This window comes from Lepisosteus oculatus, chromosome 1 (genome assembly GCF_040954835.1).
Source record: "Lepisosteus oculatus isolate fLepOcu1 chromosome 1, fLepOcu1.hap2, whole genome shotgun sequence".
In the NCBI taxonomy this organism is placed as follows: Eukaryota; Metazoa; Chordata; class Actinopteri; order Semionotiformes; family Lepisosteidae; genus Lepisosteus; species Lepisosteus oculatus.
The window spans coordinates 41849240-41874504 of NC_090696.1; the positions used below are offsets into that span (position 1 = coordinate 41849240).

At 37.2% G+C, this 25265-nt stretch overlaps 2 protein-coding genes across 7 annotated transcripts in view; both read left to right on the forward strand.

Annotated features, from left to right (window-relative positions):
- The window catches only part of ablim2 (actin binding LIM protein family, member 2), a 105235-nt gene extending 90369 nt beyond the window's left edge, over positions 1-14866 (forward strand). For 4 of the 6 annotated variants that reach the window (XM_015344909.2, XM_069190156.1, XM_069190166.1 and 1 more), the window contains 2 exons: positions 773-827; positions 1237-1361. In XM_015344909.2, the coding sequence (XP_015200395.2) occupies positions 773-827; positions 1237-1271 (90 nt within the window). In that variant the 3' untranslated portion in view covers positions 1272-1361. Of the gene's footprint in view, positions 1-772; positions 828-1236; positions 1362-1404; positions 1486-11044 lie in introns of those variants that run through there. The other 2 variants (XM_015344908.2, XM_069190154.1) reach the window with 2 other exon arrangements.
- Positions 14867-17083: 2217 nt separating this feature from the next.
- Positions 17084-25265, forward strand: part of afap1 (actin filament associated protein 1) — a 104830-nt gene continuing 96648 nt past the window's right edge. The window contains exon 1 of the mRNA XM_015344976.2: positions 17084-17591. The gene's annotated coding sequence lies outside the window, so the exon portion shown is untranslated. The remainder of the gene's footprint in view (positions 17592-25265) is intronic.

Consider the following 25265-nt stretch of genomic DNA (forward strand, 5'->3'; position numbering starts at 1 on the left):
TTCTGCTTATCAGTGTTGAGAGATGTTTGAAATGTAAAAATGCATCTCTCCACTAGATGGCAATGTTTCTTGTTTGCAACAGAGGGATTGGTTTTCAAATGAAAATACGTGTTCCTTGTCATAATGTTCTTCTTAACATTGTAACAAAAAGCATTTTCTTGAGGTTAAAATACACATTAGAGCACAGTAGAAAAAAGCCACTTTTAAAAATACAGGAGGTTCTGAAATGTATTTTTGCAAGGCTTACAAAGTCTTATTTATTCAAACTATTATAACAAATTGTCATTACCTAAATAAGGTATAGATTTTGATACAAGTCGACTTTTGTTTCTCCATATCAGTTGCTGTATCAAATGCTTTCAAAGTCAGCAGATTCTGAGAGAGCAAAGTCTGTCGCCTGATTTGTATCAAATGACTGTTGTCTTAAAAGCTTGTTGCTTCAAAGTGTCTGTTCTTCATCCTAAAGGCCCACCATATCACATAGCGAAGCATGACCAGAGCTTTTTAGTGGAAACTAAATATTTGTCTCAAAAATGCACGAAAATGAAGCCTTTCATTTGACATATATACATATGTTAGAACTGTAACTCTATACAATGAAACCATAGATTTTTTTAATGTCTAATTTTAGTAAAATATTCCAAAAACAACCACTCACAAAATTTCCAGTCACTCTATTTCCATATGGTACAGGATGTAGCCTTTTATCCTTCTGATGTACTGTACTGTGTATATCTGATTTAAGCAAAACTTGTATTATATCTTTGCCCAGGCCTCAGACCTCACTTCATATGAAGCAGAGCAGTACTCCAGCTGGGGAATGAGAGGTAAGACTCTTGTAATTTCTATGGAAATTCTGAGCTGTTCCACAGTCGTCAATTACACAGGGAAAATGAATGATCATGGATAATGAAGCATGGTCATTTTTAGTATTTTCATACTCCATCTTACAGATACCTTTATACTTCACATTGCTCTGTGTCTGATTAAGGCAATTTGTAAAAGGGTTTTCAAAAGTCGCAGGTTTTAATACCAGACAGACATTTAGTTTTCTGTGCTAATGCATATTTAGAGTAGGTACAGTAATCGTAAATAATAATGTATTTCCAGCAGACATTAATACATTAATACAGACTCTTATACATTAATCTAAAGTTTATTTTCAGGTTTAAATGAGCAACTAAGGACATTTAATTAACTCATGAAATTGACTTTTGTTTTTCATTTCTGTTTCAGAGTACAAGGTGAGACAAACTGGCTACATTCCCTGAAAGAGAATGCTCAAGGCCTCCTTGTACAGTCTGAAAATGTTGGACCATTTATCTTTTTTTTAACTTAAAGCTTAGCACTAGTGTATCTCTTTCAATTTATTTAAGATTGAAGAGTCTGTTTTTGCAATTCCAGGTTTACCCCTATGAAGTTCTCGCAGTGACAAACAGAGCTCGAGTGAAACTGCCAAGGGATGTGGACAGAACCAGGCTGGAGGTAAGGGCTCTAGATCAGATATGATTTGATTTTAGCATATTCGGCACGATGGAATGGTAGTTAGAACTCCAGATTCCAGACTGGAAGGTTGTTGGGTTAGATTTAGTTTGGACTGCCGTTGTATCCCCACTGCAAAGTCATTCACTCAAGGTTTTTATTGTGAAAGCTCTGCTGTATAAATGAGTCTACATATCACCATTGAAAATGAAAATGTGTACTAAAATGTTTTACTTGCTAAACTAAATCCTTCCTTGTGGCTCTTGCCTTGTATTATTTTGCAATGGATTTTAGTTAATTATTTTTTATGAATTAATTGTAGCATAATCTTTTAATAATGAGGAAGAATAGCTGCACAATGTAAGCAAGCGCATCAGAAAAGACTTGATGAATAATGTTTACCATACACTGTAAAAACATAACATTGTTGTGGCTGCATATTATTACCGTACTGTGTGTAATGTCACATTCTGGAGTCATATGATATTATTGGAATTTGCAATTACTTTTGCTTTGTTGTTTGAAGTGCCACAGCCTTTTGGAAAAACAACAAGTGGATATGATAGTGTCAAAGAAAAAGTAATAAAATACAAGTGTACTTCAACAGATTCGAATGAGCAGTACCTCTATGGGTCAAATAGTCATATTCTAAGGGCAGTGTGTACAGTAAGTGCACATTATTTTAAATTGGTCAAGAGAGAAATAAGGTAAGATAAGAGATAAGAAATGGTGTTTTATACAAAGGAGCTACACAATATAAAGAAGAGTTTTGTGCATTTTTTAATTAAATTAGGCTTTGTTTTGGTGTCATCAAGACAACATTCAATTCAAAGGAAGTATCCTTCTGTAATACTGTAATATTCTGGTCTTTCCTCCTCAGCCTCAGCTCTTTAAACCATCAGTTTACTAGCTGAACTTCTCCCAGCTCTTCGGGTGCTACTGCTTCAAAGACACCTTTGAGAATCTGCAGACACATTAAGACAGCCAGCACTTGGACTGCGTTTCAGTTTTGCTGTATATTGGGTTCAGTTATTGAAAACAAATTTTAACCTGTATTCTTTATTCAAGTGCCAAGGGTACACAGGCGTGCTTTGTTTCCTGTGAAGTTGTTTTTTCCCCCCATCAACTTTGTGTAAAGCAGTTGTGAAGATGTGCAAGCAGGGATCTTAAGATTTGCTCTGTTAGTGCAGCTTTCCATTTCTGCTTAGAAGGAACTCTCAAGCCTCATACTGTAATTTACTTTCATGCAAAGTTCGACAAGCCTGGTTGGAGCTGTGGTCCTGCAAAGTGTATAACTGGTCAGCATGGAAGTTTCATAGTTGGATTGGTCTAACCTCTGGTTAAAGTGTTTATTGGAATTAGATATGGTATACTAAAAGGAGTTAGCACAGGGTTGTCTTAACCTCTGCTGAATCCCACTGGTGCTGACCTGAACTCTCCCTCTCATTCCCTTGGGCTCCCTCTTGCAAGTTTACCAATTGTGTTGACTGTTGTGGGAAGGTTGTGGTATGGAGCAAAGCCATTCTGTAGGCTGTTTAGCTCTCCAAGTCGCTCTGTCCTCAGGCCTGACCCCAAGCTGAACTTAGGGAGTGTGCTGATTTCTTTTCAAAACAATCACAAAGAGTAAGTTAGGATTTTGAATTTGTGGAAGTCATCTTAGCATGTATTATTTTGCTGTTTATGTTTTGAAACGTTCAGTGTTTTGACCTTGCTTTTTGAAGCTAGAGAATAGAATCATGGAGTTCATTAAACAAACACAAGCATTTCCGAGGCCATTTAAAAACGTTTTATTAACCGTTTGGTCATTTAGAAATAGGCTTGTTGTTCGTTTTGTCACTTTGTTTTTTCTTGAGTCTTTCACTTTTATGATTTAATGGGGAGCATTAATAGTCAGTCATAGAATTAATTAAGAACGAGCTGAAGAATTTCAAATACTAAGGAGAGACTGCTTAAAATTTCATAAAGGATTTGCAAAACCATAGCATATTGCTATTACACAAACTAAATGGATTTAGAATGAAGACAGCATTTGCTGTAGTGTTATTTTGCTAGGGTTTCTCAAACCACAAGAGCAGGGCAAGAAAGTAATATTTGTTCATCTCAAGTTTGCAGTAACGATTTACAGTTGTGTGCTTCGGCAGTCAGCACTGTGCCTTGTAATTGCTATAAACTGTGAATGATATTTTCCATATTAATTTACAAACTGAGTTGCCAACTAGGGAAATTCAGACCAATTTGACATCATGCAGCTGTATCACATTACCTGATACATTAAGGACAAGGTTATGCTTCCAGTGTTCTGGATCAATTTTAAAAATGCATTTGGTAATTAAATGTAGATTTATGTTTCATCTGTCCGGCTTCTAGGAATACCAGTTCTTATCAAAGATCCATGCTAACACATAGTTATACTGTAGATTACTGATGCTCAAGGAGTAATATTTATAATAAGTAAATATGAAGTCATTTTGTAGAAGAAGGGGCACAGAATAATAAGAAAATAAAACATAAAATATTAATTGAAGTTATTTTTCTGATTTATGTAGCCTTTAGCCATCTGCAACTATTATTATTTCCTTATAGCAGTTTAGTCCAGATAATTCCCCCAAAATAAGTGTTTTGGAATGCAGTGAATATAAGTATGCAGATCCTTTATGGTGCAACTAAAAGTTTCTCTCAGTCCTGCTTTAAGAAACTAGTGATATGAATATGGTTCTGAATTGTAACACCTTCTATCTGGAAATTACATGGTTTCCCTTTGTCCATGTGGGGTTTCTCCAGGTGCTCTTGGTTCCTCTTACCTTCCAGAGACATGACAGCTAGGTGAATTGGCATCGGTCTTTGCCACACTGTGGACAGGCATCCCATTCAGAGTGTAGTCCTGCCTTGAACCCAGTGCTTCCTGTTTGAAACATTGCTTAATAATGTTTAACGATGCCTTGTCTTCAAAACATTGATTTATGTGTCATTTTTGAACTCTTGAATCCATTTCAATGCTGTCAGGTATTATGTATTTGGAAAATGATTTATGATAATGACAGAATATTTTCGATGGGCATAAACCATAAACACATTGCATTTAAGGAATATGAATATTTGTTGTTTGCTTTTTGACAGTGCCATGGAGTAGAACAATGCTAAAGGGATTCTCTTTCTGCTTCTTGTGTATGAATTCAAAATTAGAAGCCAGGGACAGTTGTTATTCCATTGTTAGGGTACATCATAATCCTGAAAATTATGTTCCCAGCAAGAAACGTAAGATTTATTTTACAGTAATTTCCATACTTTCTTAGTAAAGATCTTAGGGTTGTGTGGGAATTTAAAAACCAAAAGGATAAGCTGGTTTCCGACAACTTCACAGCACAGAAACTGTCCGGGTCAAAGTCCCTAATGATTTTCTAATAGTTTCTGATTCCGGTTCTCTTTCTATTCTCATTCTTGAGCTCAGTGCTACTTTCGACACTGTTAACCATGATATCTTACTTTCTCGTCTTGAGACTGTGTTTGGAGTTTATGATACTGCTCTTAAATGGTTCAAGTCTTACCTTACTGATCGCTGTCACTTAATGGGTATAGATCTGAAATTGGACTAGCGTTTCTCGGGGTTTGATACTGGGGCCCCTAACTTTTCAGCATTTACGTGTCTCCACTTGGTCAGCTTTTAAGATCGCACGACCTCAAATATAATTTCTGTGCTGCCAGTACTCAAATCTACATCCATACCAAATCTGACACTAAACACTGTCAAGAGTGAAGGCATGCTTATTGGCACCCCTATCAACTTTGTAAAGCCAATGCTGTAACCCTATCTGTGGATGGTTCTGTACTTGAGCTTCACTCAAAATTGAAAAACCTGGAGATGATATTTGATTGTGCCACATATTGTCAAAACATCATTCTTTCACCTCAGAAATATCAACAGACTATGTCCTATGTTATCGCTGTTGCTGAAAAATTAATCAATTCGTTTGTCTTCTCCCGAATTGACAGCTGTAACACTCTACTCACTGGGGTTTTCTAAATCCACATTGAACAAACTCCAGCATGTTCAAAATTTGGCAGCCAGAATCCTGACCAGATCTAGTGCAAGTGACTGCATTACTCCTATCCTGGAGTCCTTGCACTGGCTTCCTGTCAGGTTTTGTCGACTTCAAAAGCACCATGCTCACCTATAAGGCTCTGCATGGCTTGGCACCTCAGTAGCTGTTTGAGCTACTATTGACCTACTCCCCACCTTGTAACCTTCGCTCTTCTAACCCTGGTCTCCTGTCTCTCCCCCAAGCCTGTCTACACTCTACGGGTGACAGGACCTTCTCCTGTTATCCTCCAAAGCTCCTGAACTCTATCCCTAAGGATATCAGAGAGCCACCTTCCCTCAACTCTTTCAAATCTAAACACAAAACTTTCTTCTTTAGAAAGGCCTTTACTTAACTATTTCTGTTATTTACCCCTACCATATTCAATACCCCCATCAACTGTCTCCTCTCATTGTGTATTTTCCTTGCAGATATCTTGAGTATTTTTAATGGAACAAGCCAGGTCCATGAAATGTCAGTGCAGTGGAAAACATTAGTGCATAAAACTGAATAGCATGCCCTCTACATTTCCTTTCAACTCAACCTGAAGATGCCAGTGGCTGTTTGCCTCTTGAGGTGTATTTGTTGCATCAGAACAGTTAAACAAGTGGAACTAGTGCATAATACATTTATCCTTTATGCCTTTTTGTGTTTTTAAATAACTTTCACACTGTAGTTGCTTTTTTCTGTCTGTGTTCACAGTCCACCAAGGAACATGTATGCAATTCAGATCTGGTTTTTAAACATTGTCAATTTAATCACAAACACAATCATCCATAGATGGTTTGCCAAAGTGCTACAGTTGTATGTAAATGAGGATACTCTCCTGAAGGTCATTTAAATAATTGATTTTCCATTGATTCCAAAGATTGGTTGAATTGTGTTACTTTAGATCTGTATGTGGAAATACATTTAAAACTCAGAAGAGGAGGCACTTCTTTACCCAAAGAGTTGTGAGAGAATGACTATCCAGCCAAGCGGCCCTGTTGATGCCCTTTGTTTTTCAAGACACGACTGGATGAGATCTTATATTCGTTAACTACTAGCAACCAAATGTGTTAGATGGCCTACTCTTGTTTGTAAATGTTCTAATGTTTTTATGTCTATCTAGCCAGTTTGGTCATACATTTTGGATTTGGGAACTAAAAAGTTCTAAGGTTGTGTTAGGGTCTTGCAAATGTTGGTTTTTCAGAATCCAAATCTTGCCTGAGTTAACATCATTGTATAGGAACAATTTTGATATAGACCAGTTCAATCAGGTTCTGTATTTTTGTAACATTTTATTTTGTATGTTATGATGTTTTAAGTTAATTATCTTTATTGATAAAGATAAAATATTGTCTTTGTTACACTGTGCTAGAGCATACTGGTTATGTTGTATCTGGCCCTAGGTTTAATCTTTAATTTCAATTACTTTAATTGTGAATCGTTCTAGGTCCTGGTCAGATCAATTAACACATCTGCTCAATAGTTGTTTTCTTTATCTCTTCCAGCACTGACTTTATTAGACAAATACCAGAATAAGATTGATAATTCATTGTAAACCTAAATTGTATTCCATTCCAAAATAAACTGGAAATGCTTTAATGCACTTTTATTTTTGATGTAGTTCTGTTTTTTCATTCATATTTGTATCAAGTTCATTCTGGATACATTTTTAAAAAATAATAAGTAAACCACACAGATGTTGTGATAAACCCAAATACTAATAGCATTACATAAATCTACTTGTATTTTTTTTATGGACCCTGAGTGAAATCTCGTGTCCGTCTTCAGTCTTAGAGGAGTGCATTTCTGGTTTCTTTTCATTTATATTTTCCATACAACTGGAGGGGTTCATTGTGTTATTGGGTATCAATTATCTAGGCACAAATCATTCATGCACCATTTTCAGCATCTGAAGCAGATCCATCATGCCAGACTTTGTACCAGGTGCAGGTCTGGCCAGGAAATACCCAGTAGACCACTTACCAGGAAAGGAGGCAGGGAAAATAAAAGGTCTGTGCCTCAATACAATACATCCTAAAACAACCATGGTGACATATTGAATCCCTTCTGGGCTTTTCAGAGGCTATATTTGAATAAATCATTGATATTCCATTGAGTACAAAGACTGGGTGATTTGTTTTATTTTAGATCTATATGTCTAATCAGACAGATGAGTAGCAACGTATTGCATAACCTACCATACAGCAATGAATAGTTATTGGTCATTAGGTACTTGTATATCCTAACCAACAATTAAGTTAATATTGGATAGCCATTCAAATAGACTACATTTCACATACACTAAAGATCTATAGAAGCCTCATCTGATGTCTGATTGGTTAGTTTGTTTCAAAGGTGACACAATGGTAGCATATATTAGTGTACGTTTCAGTTTAACTTATGACTTAAACAAAATTTCTGGCACTTTTGAGATAAAAATGAAAAATTACCCTCTGAAAAACATGTACTGTCAAACCGTCTACTTGTCACACTGCAAGGCAGCAGCACAAATAACAGGACATCAGAAGGAGAACCAATAAATGCCATGTAATGTCCATTTATTCTTCTCATGTGGTGTATATACAGCGCCTTGGAAAGGTTTCCAGAATCTTGCAGTTTTTACATTTGTTTTTTCAAAGCTTGCGGCCATGACAGTTTGAAGTAGCAATTAATATTTTTTATATTCACAACTTAGTCCACACATTCAAAGTAAAAACAACAAAAAGAAATATGTAAATGCATAATATGGAAGAAAATGGGGAAAACTCATGATTAAATATTCATACCCTTTGCTGTGGCAAACTTAATTTGGCTGCACAAAATTGCCTTAAGGAGCCACACAGTCAGTTGAGTGGCCTCTGTAATCATGGTGGTTTTCGTCTCTCACTGTAAGGTCCCTCAGTCAGGCAGTGAATTTCAAACAATGATGCGATCATAACCACCAAGAAACTTTCAAAACAAACGGCAGGATAAAGCACAGAACATGAATCAAATTAATTAGGATATCCATCCAATTCGAGCATCAGGGCAGAGAGAAAACTGATTAGGGATGCTACAGTGAGAACATTGGTGACTTTGAAAAAGTTGAGTGGCTGAGATGGAGATACAGTAGGTCAACAATATCCCAGTCACTCAACAAAGGGGGCTTGTATGGAATTGAAAAAGTATCTTCAATCTCACCTGGAGGTTGCAAAATACTGTATGTGACACTACAAACATGTGACAAATGATGGCAAAAGATTTTGTAGTCAGACAAGACGAAATTGGAAGTTTTTGGTTTAAAAGCAAAGTATTAAGTCTGATGCCAAACCAACAGAGTATATAGCTCAAGTAACACCATCCATACCACAGCTGAAGTGTAGTGAGCATACTGGCACACTATGGTTGCCATTGCATCATCCAGGTGGATGCTGCACATTGGTGGTGGTGGAGGGGAGTTCCCCATTACCTGTAAAGAGCTTTGAGTGGAGTGTCCAGAAAAGCGCTATATAAGTGTAAGAATTAAGAAGAATAACAATCTTATTTTTCTTTTTCTTCTTATTATTATTATGGGAACATAGATCAAGGAAAGTACTGGCAACCTTAGAAAAAAACCTGCTTCAGACACAAACCCATCTTTCAGCAGAACAGAGGCCCAAAGCAAAAAGTCAAAGATTAATGTCCTAAAGTGGGCCTGTAAAAATGCCATACCCGAAAAAGGCTCCACAGCCAAAACGTGTTTTCTTTCTTCTCTTTTCAGCATGGAATAAACCTATTACTTGTTACTGTAAAAGTGCTGACTTCAAATTCTTTTGAGAATCTGTGAAAAGCAAGGGCTGATGTCCAAAAGTGATCCCCAGTCAACTTCAGAGCTTAAGCAAATCTTCCAAGAACAATGGGCAAAAATTGCACCAAGCTGGTGTGAAAAAGTGGTGGCTGAGACTACCCCAAAATGACTTGAGCCTGTAACGGCTGCCGAAGGTGCTTCCACCAAATATTGACTTTATGGATTTGAATACAACATATTCCATTATTTCTGTTATATTTTCTCGACATTTACAGTAAGTTATCCTGCTTATAATAGTCTTCAGTTTGAGCATTCAGGTTTTTAATCAAATATTAAGTTTTAAAAACGTTTGTAGGCATCATTTTGTAATCTCACAAAAAGGGACATCATTGAAAAGGGTCTGAATACTTTGCTAGACATTGGATATAGAATTAGATATCTTAAAACGTTGTTTCATTTGAAAATCTTTCTTGCTGCTTTGTGAAGCCTGCCAAATCTGTAAGTGCATGTATGATATCACAGTCAAAGCAATGTGTTTGAAATTAAGCAAAAAAAAAAAAGAATCCAGTGCTATAACATGCAAGTGCTTTCCTCTTTAAAACTTCAGTCTACGAGACCGCAGTAAAGAACGTTTTATGAGACTTCATAGTAGACTATTTTTCAAACTGCAATATCTGTAGGTTCTTCTTTTCTGAGTAAAGGCTCTTGCCCAAAAGCAAGCTGAGCTCTGAGATCAAACCTGGGTCATGCCTCTAGCTGACTGTAACTAGGATTACTTAAACAGCACCAGCACACAATTGGCTAAATGCCCTTGAGGGTAGGGTGGGATTAGTTGGCCAGCACTCAACTGTAATCAGTGCTGTTGATATGGAATTTGCCTCTCCTCAAGTCAGCACTGAAACTCCAACATTGGACATGTTAAAAAGATGAGGTGAAGGTAGGCGGGTTGGAGGAGTCTGCTTCAACTCCTGCATTCTCCCCCATCTGTGGTCACAAGGCGTGTAGCAGTGAACCAAGAAAAAACACAGTTGGCTATTCTACATCTGGTGGACATAACAAAAATCACTACAGTATGTGTTGATTCTGTTTAACTAAACTGAAGTGTCTAGTAACATTGTTCTTGTTCTCACATATAATTGAAGTGTTTAAAAACAGACTACATTTCAATTTTTGTAAATATTTGCACTTGATGAATTTACCTTAACACTTTTTGTCATTTTTGTTGTTGTTTTTTTGTGATTTAATACCCTTTTTAAAAATGTTTCAAATTCTCAGAGGAAACTGTTTTACCAGTTCAAAGAAAATGCACTGGATTGGATTGTGAGGAATTGCATTACATGCTTCTGTTCTCAAGTCAGATGAGAGAAAACAATCACATGTCTGTTTATAAATGCTGAATGATTTCCAGCCAGAAAGATTGTCGGTGCATAATGAGAAGTGAAGCATAAATACTGTGCTGACTGATGGCTGATGTCACAGTTTATGCATTTCAGTGTTTGTATGTTCCTTCCACATTTCAATCACATTTGTGGGAGTATGGGAGAAGGTACAGTACATAGCTATGTCGTTGAATATGATACCCTGGCTTCTTTCAAGAAATGTCTGGAAGAGATCATCAAATCGGTTAGCTGCTCACTATTTCACTGCATTTGAAGAAAAAATGTTGCATGTCTGCTCCATTGTATAGTGTGCGAAGTTCTGTTTAAATCTGCTTTTCTGTTTTGTTTTTCAGAGGCATTTGTCCCCAGAGGAGTTCCATAATGTCTTTGAAATGACGATTGAAGAATTTGATCGCTTAGCCTTGTGGAAAAGAAATGACCTTAAGAAGAAAGCACGTCTTTTCTAAAAATTAAAAAAAGAAAGAAAATGGTATCAAAATTGTTGCTTAGCTTCCGTCCTGCCTGACAAAAGTATATATTTACTTTCTTGCAGAATCGTCACTGTTAGAATAAAAACTAATTGGAAGCCAGCAGGGATACAGAGTAGCTAAAGTTGCATGGCCAGCTTTGTGTTTTACCCAAGTGTGACACTGGTCTTAGCCATAACCCTTTCTTTGCTGGACAAATATTCTTTCTAATCCGCACACAGGTCTTTGTTGCAGTTGGTACTATGAAGTAACTCACCTGTACACAGCTCATTCTATTAGATACATTGTCTAATTTTGCTGCAGTAAAGACTAATTAAAAGTAATTCAGCATCCTAAGGCCAAAGCATGGATGAGGAAAGATTACCTTTTTATTTTGTACCACAGAACAAAGACTAAGCACCTTACTATATTTTTCGATAAACCTTTTTGTGCAAAGATTGAAGTGTATGTTTCAAATTGACGAAGGCTATATTTTTAGTTGATGTATTACTATTTATTGGAGTGCTGAAATTCTCTGAAATGGTTAGTTGTATTGAATACATGATTTATTAGTGAGACTGAAAACAAAACGAGGGAAACTGCCCAAGAAATTCCTGTTTATCACAGAAATGCCTTACTAGTGGCACTACCAAAACCTACATATGCATTTGCAAATGGGAAAGACTGATTGAGGTCAGTTGTGGTTGCTACTGTATGTCACCATGAAACAGCAATAACAGAAATGCAGATGTACCTCTAATTTAATTTTTTATTTACAATCTTCCAATAAGAGTTACCTACTTCCCAAAACCAACCAAGGGGTCATTATTGTTGAGAAAAGGTTTTCAGTAAAAAAGCCTTTTCAGAACCCTGAACACTAACTTTGAGCTTAGACAAAACTTGATGCCTAAGTACAGCATGTTTTACATGTCAATAGGTAGAGCTCAGCAGGGCTAGGGTTTCCTACAATACACAGTGATAGTGGTTGTCTGGAAGAGAAGGGCTCTAAACAGGAATTAGTATGCAGTGGAATGGGGTGAATCAGTAAACCTATTGATATGTTTTTGTGTTTCTGCCAGGTTATGTCAGCATGATAGCAAGCATGATTTTAATTGGGAACATTCCCATGATTTTCAGCTGCTGTGTTTTATGGCACACATACTGGACAGAATAAAATATTGAAATGGCACTACAGCTGGCATGATAGCATTAAAATATTGCGTAAAAGTGCACAGCCGGTGTTCTGATACCAAAACAGAAATCCAGTGCTAGTGCAGCAGTAGTCTAAAAGTAACAGCACATATTTACAGTAGGTTCCACAACACTTGTTTCTGTAACTACTCACAACACTTTGAGCTATGTTCACTTATTGGAAATCTTAAAATCTTTGCTTTGCTTGCTGCATAGACACTGCGTTTTGTAAAGCTACCAGATAGATCAGGTTAACAGCAGAGGCCTGAAATATTTTCTACTCTGTATTTTTACTCCCCCAGATATTTTCTTAATAGAATTCCACAATGATAAATTGTCCTCTGCATTCATTTCTTGCAGTTATTTTAAAAGACTGTCTTCAGACACACTTCAGATCTTATGTTCCCCTTCCATTCCCTCAGACATTGGTTTATCAGATCTACTGTATACAGACCATTTGCATCCTGACAGGCAGACGTGTTATCTAGTTGTTGAGGTCTGGACTCAGGAGAGCAAATCATGAGTTCAGGTCCTGGGTAGGACACTGATTTTGTACTGTTGATTAAAATATTTCACTCCATTAAATGCCCTGCTGTGTAATGGGTCTTCAAATAAGCACAGACATTTATTCACATTTTGTCATTGTGAATAAACGTCTGTGCTTACTTGTTCACAGAATTGACTTATCTGGCTAAATGAAGGGTTGCAAATTGTCTCTATTATCCCTAGGCATATGCCAAAGTACACTTACAATTCATACGATTCTCTGGAAATTGCAGTGTACAGGATAGTGTCCAGTGTATGTTTTTATAAAAGGCTGGTATGTAATTTCAATCAAGAACCTGAGTTTGTGGGTTTACTCCAGACAGTCTAATGTGTAATCTTTCTTGAAATCCGTTCATTGCATTTCTTTAAGATTATAAAAAATATTTAGGACAATCTTAGTGTCGTGTGATCACTACATTACTGTACATAATTCTGTATGTAACTTAGAATTCACTTAAATCAGGGGCCTGATCCTTTTTTTCCCCTAAGATATAATACTCACAAATGCTTGTTTGCTGTTATTGTAAACCTGTATAAAGCAAGCAAGAAATAAGTACAGAATGCGGTCTACATCTGTGCTTGTTAAATCTGAATATACTGTATTTGAGCATTTTCTTTAGGATGACAAGGGCAGACAGTTTTCAGTTTCAGTCTAAACCAGCTAGTTCATCATATGAGGCAAATTTAATAAATGAAGACAAATGCTGTGTACTTCAAAAAGGATGTGGGATTTACATATCTATTTTTATAAACATCTTTAAGTGTCTATGTAAACTCCAAACAGTTCTAAAAGTAAAGAACATACTTGAAGCACTAATTTTAAAAAATGTCATTTTCATGTACAATTCAATACAGTTCTCTTTTTCTGCATATTTGATAAAATACAAAAAGGCAAAAAGGCTAATAAATGCCATGTGATGCAGAAGTATGGCAAATGTTTAGCCAAGCTTTATTTCTTTGTCTTAACATGCAGATTTAAGTATTTAAGTCATGTTTATTTAGCCATTACAATGCCTGAATTATTAGGGTGGTTTTATTTTGCCTTTATGCCTTTATTTCAAGTGGATTTGTGTTGCAGCTCATTTTTTACAGTTCAGAACTGTGTTGCATATCAGATACGCCTGGCTGATTTTTAAACCGTGCTCTAACAGAAAGCTGCCTATTGAAATCAGTTGATAGCATATTTGTATTGTATAGAAACAATATTAAAAGTGAACAGTGGGGGCTAATATCTTGAGCCTAGACAAGTCAACATTCTTGCTCACTCAGGCTCTTAAGTCTTTAAATTTGAAGCTATAAACAGTAAATGCTAATGCCTTGGATTAGACAAAAGTCAAAATTTTGCTCAATCTGGTCATTGAATCCTTATAATCCTTTAAAATTGTTAAAACCATAGTTCTTTCACATTCTAATTATTATGTTTGCGTCTTCTTATCCAAATTAACATTGTTTCAAAGAAAAATTATATGATTCATCATGTAGTATGCAAAATCCAAAATTCTGGTAGTATGCTTTTTAAAGGAAGGATAAATTGCTTCTTATATTGTACACGATGTTGTAAAAACTTTCTTCAGCTAAATGTTCACCACAAATAAATCTCAAACTAAGTGAAATCTATTGTGTCCGAAGTGCTATTGCATTTTACATCTGCATTTGTACTTTTTAGCACCTGCGTCTATAGTCTTTAATGTACATGTAAGGGTGTCTATCAGTAGGAGCAAATATCAGTGAAATGTTGCTCTTTTCCCATTCTGTTGCAAACATTGGGTCAGCTTGTTGATTACATGATATTTTCTTATATACAGTACTGTATGTGTAAAGAAAGAACAACCAAATGTAACATGTTGTCATTACTATTAATGTTTGTATTTGTGGCACAGCAATTTGAAGGTAAAAGGTCAATATGGCTTTAAGCCTTTTTCTTTTCGTTTGCTGATTTGCAATAAATGCTTATGCTCATCTTATGTTTCATTCGTTTGAGTATTAGTCATTCTGTCAAAGTATTTTATAAATCACATAATGGAAAATGGAGATTTTTTTTTCCTGTCAAAAACAAACTGTATTCCAAAGAAAAACATCTCACAAAAGTAAACACTTTCACAGTCTATACACTTTCTAGCAATATACTTTATCACACTACCATGAAGTAAAAGCTCTCCAAAAAAGGTGCTTGTCCTTCGTCAATCATAGTAAGTGGATGATGGGGCCAGATTTGCTCAATGAGAGAGACCCTCTGAGCCCTACTCTTGCTTTTGTCCATTAGTCCCTGTACAGGGCCCAAAGTCCTTTCCAGTGCTCCCTCGCCGTGGGGAAACCCCATTTGGCGACATCGTGCTTCATCCTCCTTCTGAGGTCCGCCAGGATCCTCTCCTCCAGCTCCCTTGCTCCCAACTCTGTGTTGTGCCGGGTGAGAGTGTTCCTCGCGTTCCACAGTCCATGTTTCATGAGGGACACCAACAGTCAAAGCAGGTACCGGTTGGTTCCAGCCCCAGCAGTTTGCACTGGTAACTGAGCATTGTTCTCACTCCCAGGAGTCTCAAGGTGTTGTCCATCCTGCCCCATACCGCCTTGGCAAATGGGCAGCTCCAGAACATAATGGAAAGTGGAGATACCAGGTCCATGTAGACATTATTATTTACTGTAAAAAGACATTTTATGAATCCACAACATTGGACTTTATACACATTGTGCTTGTTAAGTTTATGGTGTTATTTTTTTCACTTTGGGGAATCAATGATGAATTTTGAGGAAGACTCCGGATTGATCCTTTTCTAGGAAGAATGAGTAATTCAGTAAGCTTAGAAGAGATCTGACAATCAGAACAGTGCTTAGTCATGGTAAAAGTCATGATAGCAAGAAGCCTTTACCTGAAACATGGGGAGCAAGGTCTGAAAGCCACTCCTTTGCAGGAAACACACTAACAAGGACAAATGACCAATTTAGGGTTGCCAATAAACCAAACTACCATGTTTCTTGGAGGTTCTTGGAACGAAAGTCTAATTACAGCTATATTTAGTCATTCAGTAAATTCAGATTCCATGTATTAACTCTGTCTTCCATCCATCCATTTTCTAACTGCTTTTTCCAATTCAGGGTCACAAGGAGGCAAGAGCCTATCCTGGCCAGCAACAGGTGCAGGGTACAACCTGGACAGGACGCCAGTCCATCGCTGGGCACACACACAGATATGCTCTCACTCACACCAGGGCCAGTTTTCCCAGAAGCAAATCAACCTATTAATACATTCTGGACTTTGAGAGGAAACCCACACAGACACAGACAGTTCTTTGAAAGAACATACATACTCCACGCAGATAGCACCCCAGGTTCTGAATTGAACCCAGGACCCCAGTGCTGCAAGGCAGTAATGCTAATTGCTGTGGCACTGAGCCGCATGAACTCGATCTTGATGACTGAAAATCAGGAAAGATTATTTTGGTTGAAGACCCAGTTATTCAAGCCAAAGATAAAAAAAAAAACAACAGTTCCTGTACCAAGGACAATGTGATTTACCATTCCCAGAAATTACTAAATGTGCTGTACAGAGACTTGCAAAATTATTTACTCCTCTGCAAAATTTCCACATTTTGTTATCATTTGAACTTGTAACCATGGCACTTTCAAATATTACTTTATATTTATAAACTTCAGTCTGCTTGATACTGATGAAGCTGAAAGTATGTAAATTCTGTTTTTCAAGAACATTTAACGATTCTAAAATACATGAGAATTGCTACAGCAGCAAAGATAGTTTTAAAGATCACACAATTAGCATGGTGATCTATGTGTATAAGGAACAAAAATGTTAACAAACTGTATTTGATCTCAATTACAGTGTCCAATTTGATCGTTGCAGTCAGGATAAAGACAGTTCTTTGAAAGAAAACACCAATGCTTGTTATTCATCAAAACTTTGATATTACTGGTGTGGGAGGACTTTTACAAAGCACTGTAGCACTCATGCTGTAATATACTTCAGCTGCAAATAACATGCGCTAAAAAACATGAATCACTGAACATCCCACATGATTCACCGTGGGAAAGATATGAGTCTAGAGCTTCTAGTCTGCTGTCTGCACAGTGTCCTTGCAACAGCTTGACAAATTTAAGATAAATCAGAATCCGCTGGAAGCGTGAGCGGCGTATCCTCATGCCTCCCACAACATCCCATTGAAAACACCAGACGGATTCAGTTAAAAAGGCTACAATTGCGGCAGGTTGAAACTACAGATTTATGAAACGAAAGAATCACACTGCATAGAGGATTCACATATTTTAATAAAAATTGCTGAACACGAACTGATGCCGCTATGCTCGCCAAACATTTAAAATAATTGTTTGGATTTGCGAAAACATAACCTGGATGCTGATTGGCTTGAGTTCGCGCGAGCGTGTTTTTAGTGGTCCTTCCTCACGTCACACAAACCCTTCGGCGACTTCTGTCTTAACTCACTGCCCTCCTCCCCATAGCTTTGCCTTTTGAAATTAATGCGGTGCGCTTAGGCTTTACGTTCCTATTCAGGCTAAACACGGGGAATTTTGACAGTTTGCGTTACAGCCTGATCCCAGAAGTTAAGTACACGAGTTGGAGAGCCACAACGTGCCAAAGGGTCCATCCAGTTTGTCGGAGAGAATAAGGAAATACACGGCAATACCTGGGAATAGAGCACATTCAGCGTGGGATAGTACACTCAAGGTAAAGCTCTTCATGGTTTGTGTTTCTTTGTTTTCTTCTGTCTTCTACTGAAACAATTTGATGACTTAAAAAAAACTGTATTCATGGAGGGTTAAACCGGCATTCGGTTGCTTTACCAATCAAAGTTAGAGTTAGACTACCACAGAATTGGCTTTTTTGCTGTGGTTGAGGTTTAGCAATTTCCCATTGTTCAGACTTTTGTATTACTAGTAAATATAAAGCACCGTATCTTCCTATCGGAAAGCATAATTGCGTTTCCATTAATTTCATGCGTTCCAGATATGATTCTTTGGGATTACGAAATGAGGATGTGAATCAACCAGTATCATTTTTTTTTTTGCATTTTCATGATGCACGATTCGTTATTTCGTAAACCAACTGTAAATATTAATCTTTTATGATTTTGTCTGAAAATCCCAATGCAGTCTGGCTTCATTCGACTCGTGAAATCGATACATTTGATAAAATAATTCCAATGAAATATTGGTAGACCCATGTAACGGTGTACACCGCTGTTAAAGAACGCCACAAAGAGCTGTGATGACAAGGACCGGACAGCGTGATGTATTGTCAGCACGGCATCTTCACGCCAGTGACAGGAGGGTGATGATTGTGTATGCTTAGCACGCCGCAGGCGTCTTGATTTGTAACAGGATAACATCACCTGCCCCTAGTGAGTATGTGTGTGAGAGCCTATGGAGCCTAGACGAGAGTATGGAAATATAGAAAACATGCAATTAATCAAATGCAGTACAGCTGGTCAAGGGTTCTTATAGAAAAACAAATCACGTTATTTGTGTTCTGAGGATAAAAGCCAAGAAAATGGATTTGCTCTCAACTACCGTGATTTTGCTGCTAAATGATATATAGGTATGAACGGAAAACACAATGTTGAAAACAGGACTGCCACTGAATTAAAAATACTGAAAACAGGATTTTATGCATCAAGCAAGGTGGGGGGGAAAAAGCCACAAGCAGACCATGCATACATTATCCTTAGTCATAGAGGGTGCATTAGAGAAGTGCTGTCGTGGTAACTGATATGACACATTATGAGCTTGCTTTGTTATGACGTAATTCTTTTGGAAGAATTGATCAACTCTATATTTTTCCATTTGTTCCCTTATTTACACCTTCCTTTTTAAAGCTTTTACACCAACGGTTATCTTAAATCGCCCATCATGTTGTTTTCAGTTATTAAATTTAACGATCCACCTCCCTGCTTCACTGACAAAGGATTGTCTACGGTGTAGACATTCACGTGAGTGCAAGCTGTTCCATGAGCAAGCTGTGCTGTTGGCTGGTTAGATTGTTCTTTATACTGTAAGATGGAATGAATTCGCACACAGTGCCTGATCATTCAAATCAAGTGGAGCTGTTAAAGTGCCAATAATGGTGGTTGGTCCTACAGTATATAGATTACAAGTAGCCTTCCTGCTTGGGGTTCCTGGCAATGGTTAGGAAACACAGCTAAAATATAGCCTTGATATAATCATGTGATCTCCAGGCTGTGACTCCTATACTATGGGTGCACTCATTTATCAAGAACTACTCCACTGCCATCACAAAGCTTTATGTGAAATACAGTAACTCCAGACAACTCATTTTAGAGATTTATAGTTGTTTGTACTGTACACAAAACTACTGGACCAATATTTCTAATGCTAGGTCCCTCATCCTTTTGTGCCTTTTCTCAAAATATAACCACAGCACCTTGTACCAGAGCTGAAACTCAACAACTATTGATTTCCTGTAGATGACAATGCTGTGTTGCGAAAGTTAACAATAGGTAAATGTAAGTGCAGAACTATTTGACATCAGCTGTGGGGAAAAATCATCATCAAATGATACAGGTTGTTTAACTTTGAAATTCTTTCCATCTGACATCTTCCCCACAAGCTTTGAAACGTAAAGCGTTACAGATGATCTACATTCAAAGTGTGCAATAGCATTCGGTGCCGTGCCTTATTTCTTTCACAGATAAGAGACTGTTACTGTAGCTTTTACACATTTCCCACCACATCTCCTCAAAACCACAGATTTCTTTCCTAATGATATAATCTCTTACCAATCAATAATATTAAAATGAGCTCAAGCTGAATCCTGACTAAATATAAAGAGTGGGATACCGTAGATTCTTTAAAATGTTTTTCGGCATGTAAGTATATAACCTTCCTTGAAACTGACAGGTTTTTTCTTGACAGACTGGTATATAACACATGGCTGGGCTGACATTTAATCCTAATGACTGCAAAATGGAGACCGCAGCTGCTATTATCCTAAAAGTATCAATGATGTATTTCAGATTGACATATCTTTTGGACATCTGTTTCATCTGGAGACTAATGTGTAATCCTTTTGACAAACTGTAGTACAAGCTACACTGGAGGTGGTACAGTATACGGTATGTACTGTACTGACTTGTAATGCTGTACTTTGCATTTGTCTTTTAGATTTTAGGCTTTTTTAAAGTTATTCACTTCTCCATTGCTTCTATTCATTTGTATTGCAATGATAGACTTGAAATCAAAGGCTACAAGGTATTAAGGTAATAGGATGGCAATTTTTATCTAATCTCCTTATGACAGATGTATTTGCAATATAATCCATGTTTCCTGTTGGTATAAATCAGCATGATACCTAGACTTACAAAGCATTAGGAAATCTGACAAATTGTATGCTTTAGCTCAGACGTTATTTGCAAGAATCCAGTTGAATGTACATCTCTGTTAAATTTTCACATCCTTATAGCAATAGGCTTCTTTGGGATGTGCTTAAATAGAAATGCTGAAGAGTCTCATGCAGAACTTCTGTACAGAATTCCTAAAATTACTTTTAAATGTACAAAGTGTATACATTTAGTGCATTTTCCAAGTATGTCTTTAGTTTTAAACCTTAACCACTCATTTTTGGATCCAGTTTGTTCTATTTTGTGATACGTTTTTTTCTGGATATTGCCCTTTGAATTCGATTTGGTTGACTTTTTTTTCCTGAAACATATAGGCCTGTATTACCCATATAAGTGTAATAAGACACAAGTAAGTAGGTATTCCATCCACCCATGTTTTGCACATTAGATTGTTTATGAATTGTGTAATAGATACAGGACATGCCTGGTCTCATTTAATTGTTCTCTTTCGTAAAAAAATAAAATCTAAATCCACATGTACAGTTCCTGAATAGTAATCACAGATGAGTTTACAACACGTACAGGAATTGAGTGTTTGGTTTCCGATTGGATTTTTTGAATTGAGCCAATTTGAAAATGGATCACTAATGAACAGAGCACTGGAAACTGTTTACCAAAGCAATTAGCCATGTAAACACAGATTCAAAGAATAGGAGATAGTTTTATTCATAGTTTTGACATAGGGGTGCAGTGTGGTATCTGGTCTCTTTTGATACAAGGGTATTAGGAAAAAAATATATACACTGTACATTACACACAGCTGTAAGGCTAAAAACAGTACTTTTTATTCACAGTGAGGGAAAACTGAAATACACACAGAACCTTAACTCCTCTATAGTATGTAGGTGTAGACAAACCCTGTCTGCGATTCTCATGGAGGGCGTTCATGAGGGAGGAAAGAAGATTGTTGTTGTATTGTTTCCCTCTGAAAACCCTTATCCAGCTCCTGAAAGTCCAAGATTATTTTTGCATTAACCTGAGGGTACGTTTTTCTTGCTCTCCATCTCCATCTCTAGGATCACTCTGCTTTCATGCACTCCAAAGGTACCACTTATTTGTAGTTTCTATAAGCTTTAACTACCTGTACATGCCTCAGTAATAACCTCTCTGCTAAAGGCCAGACATCTCAGCTGTTTGCCGGCATCAAAATCCAAAGCCAACTCAAAATCTCAAAACAATTAAATCCTCTCCATGCGTCCCTAGAGAGGACATCAGATCCTTTGCTATGCTGTGCTTCAGTTGTGGCGTTTGTCATCATATGGAGTACCAGACCCACAATGCATGTTCCTTATTGGTACAGTAGGTTACCCTGGCCCCTGTGAGTGGATTATGACAGGTGATGTCCTGTCAGGATGAGAGTCCAGGTGCGCTTTTGGTTTTGAGCATTATACAGTATCACTCATGTGATATCAGGGTGGACCCATTTTGGCATAGTCTGGGTTTTGGAATGTCAGAGCTGTTAATACTACAGTATGTCCAACCTTAGAAACATCTCTAATGAGCTTGACTCAGAGGAGCTGACCAGTTTCTAAGTTTATTTCCAATACAAGAGAAAGATTATTTCAAAAATCTTTCTTGACTAATTATTTTTCTCCTGGCCATAGTTGTATACATTTCTCTTTGTTATTTACTTACATTTGTGTAATCTACTTACTTGTTCTTCTGTGTGGGTTTGTAACTATGGAACATTACTGCTCTACAGGTATGTCAGTCCACTTAAATAACTTGCCAACAGAAATTTGCTCTTTTCCCTTTTTTCTCCAATCGTTATTTTTGTGTCATTTAGAGAGGCCGAAAACGTTTGTGCTCAGAACCCCCAGAAGGCAGCAGTGGGAGGTGAACTGTGTTTATAGTGCTGGAGTATGCAGAATGTCTCAGCTGTTACTCTTCAGAGGAATAAGTAGTAAAATTGAAACAAGAAATGCATGTGGAGCTTTCTTCTGGTGTTAGGCTGAAATATAAAATTTCTCTCTTGCCCCCTCCTTTAGCAACTTGTTAAAAGCAATTTAGGTCTTTCAGCAAAAAAAAATATATATCAGGAGCCCCTATTAATTACAAGTTAAAGGAGTTGCTATGTATTATATTATGATAGTGTGAGCCCAGGGTAATTCTTCTGATTAATACAACGGAGAGCTCAAAAATGCTCAGCTAGATTTTTCTGGCAGATCATCATGAGGGTGTAGTGGGGAAGAATGGCTCTAACAGTGTCACAGTGGTTTCAGGCTGCAGAGTGGCTACTTTTCTGTTATTATAATATTGCCCCTGTGAGTCCACACATTGTCTGCCTTCCATAAGTCAATTCTGGCTGAAGTACATTCTTGAATGTTATTGCTACTTCTGTAACATTTCTAATGCAGGGCCATGAGAGAATAATAATAATAATAATAATAATAATAATAATAATAATAATTGCTTACACTTATATAGCGGTTTTCTGGACACTCCACTCAAAGCGCTTTACAGGTAATGGGGACTCCCCTCCACCACCACCAATGTGCAGCATCCACCTGGATGATGCAACAGCAGCCATAGTGCGCCAGAACGCTCACCACACATCAGCTTTCAGTGGGGAGGAGAGCATAGTAATGTAGCCAATTCATAGAGGGGGACTATTAGGAGGCCGAAGGATGGTGCCTGTTTACAGTATAGTGTCCCTGTCACTATACTGGGGCATTAGGACCCACATGGACCGCAGGGTGAGCGCCCCCAGCTGGCCCCACTAACACCTCTTCTAGCAGCAACCTTAGTTTTTCCCAGGAGGTCTCCTATCCAGGTACTGACCAAGCTCACACCTGCTTAGCTTCAGTGGGTTGCCGGTTGTGAGTTGCAGGGTGATATGGCTGCTAGGATCAATACAGACACCCGAGATGAGGAACAAATGGTCTTCACATTTAAAATGTAACTTAACCGTTTCCATCCATTTTGGATACAAGTGTAGCAGTGAATTATAGTTTACGTTATCATAAACAACTTTTTAAAAACATTTCACAATGTTTTGCACATACAAATGATCTAATGTAAATTCAACCATTCAGTTTTTCACAGCAGTCAAACCATTTTTTTTAAATGAACAAACGAATGACCCATATCATAAATATGGTAATAATGCATATAACCCTTCCAGTCACTTTCATCAACTTTTATTAGGAAAATAAAAACACAGAACCACAAAGTCTTTTTTATAAGAAACAAGACAGTCTCTTCTTTGAAATGTATTTGAAATCCCAATCTAGCAATACAATCATTTTTTTATAAGGAAAATTGTCTGATAACAGTAAAAAAAGGTGTGCTATATTAAAAAAGCACTAACTGCTAATTTGCCATTTTTACAGCAATATGGAAGTATAATATCACAAGTCTTTGCTTTTGCTAAAAATCACAAAATATCAAAAACTGAATGTCCTTACTGTGAGGCTGCAAAAAAATCTGAACATTCTTGAAGGTGAATCCAAGTAATAAACACAGAAAAGGAGGACGGGTGAATGGTTCTGATGCAGAAGTTGAAAGAAGCACTTCTCTCGTGTGAATTGGAGGAATGATCACACAGTGAAATCTGACCATTTAGAGATGTATTGGAGTTTTATAGGTGTCCAAAGCAAATGACAAGTCTTATTTCTCTGTATCATTGTTTGTAGCTCAATAATAATTGAACTTGTATTTTTTTAATACACGTTTTCCTAATTTTCTGTTTTAGTTTGGAAGGCTAAGGAAAAATCTTACTTTAGAAAACCTCAGATTTTTTTTTAATCCAAAGTATTGGACATGCCTCTGGAGGGCTGGGTTAGGAAAGGGTTAAACATGTATGTATGGGAGAGATCAAAGCTCTCTCCAAGCCAAGAGGGATTCAAAGACTCCTGCACTAGTGAGACATTAGAAGCCAAAATTGTTCTCAAACTGAATTCACACAATCCACTAACAGTTGCTGATAATTTATTTGTAAATGGAGAAAATTGCGGATTTCCCTAGAATTTATGATTATTATGTTTCTTTACTCTCTTTTGCCTTACTCTGCCTGTTCTTATATTTCCTTTCTTTTGTTCTTCTTATCCCCAGTATTCCCTCTCTTGTACCATAACAAAAAAAAAAAACATAATAATAAAGCTTTTCTTACCATTAAGGAGGCTTCATATTGTTAAGGAGAACATGTTCCTTGCCATTGTGCAAATGATGATATTAATGGAAGTCTTCAATGTTTAGTGAAACGTAAACTCTGAATGTGGAGCACAGCAGTGCTGTTCAATCAAGCTTGAATCATTGATCGCCAAGGAATATTATATTGCTGTGTAATTGTGATGGAGTAAGCTGAGGCTTTAATCCTCCACCTGTTGGATCTAAATTGGATATACCTGCCTTAATTGGTTGGTTTGCCTCTTGTGGAATGAAATTCCACAGGCAGAAAAAGGGTTCGCATCAGCATGCATAGTCTGCAAAGAAACAAGTGATAGGTTTATTCCATGCTGATAAGAGAAGAGAGAAAACACTACGTTTCGGCTGTGAAGCCTTCTTCAGGTGTGAGCAGAAGAAGGCTTCACAGCCAAAACGTAGTGTTTTCTCTCTTCTCTTTTCAGCATGGAGTAAACCTATTCCTTGTTCCTTTGCATCATATCATGTTGTTAAGTTAAAAAAGCCCTGTCTATGTTGCTTATGTAGAATTTAAATGGGGAAGCATCGTGAGTAATTTTCAAAATAAATGGAAGTTTTTTTGTCAAAATCTCACATGCAGGGGCAAACAATTCATTGACAAAAATATACCGATACCTATAAAAACAATGTCTTGTAGAATGCAAGGAACTCTATGTGAATGTCCAAACTGTCACTGACCCGATGAATCCAAATGGAAACTTGATCATGGGCACATATGCCAGTGGTTTTATCAGTCATAAAAGTCACCGCTCTGAATATTTTTAAGCACTTCACTTTTGTTAGAAGCTTTATGGTAACATAAGGATTGTCCATGCTTTTGAATCCTTTCTATCACATATTAC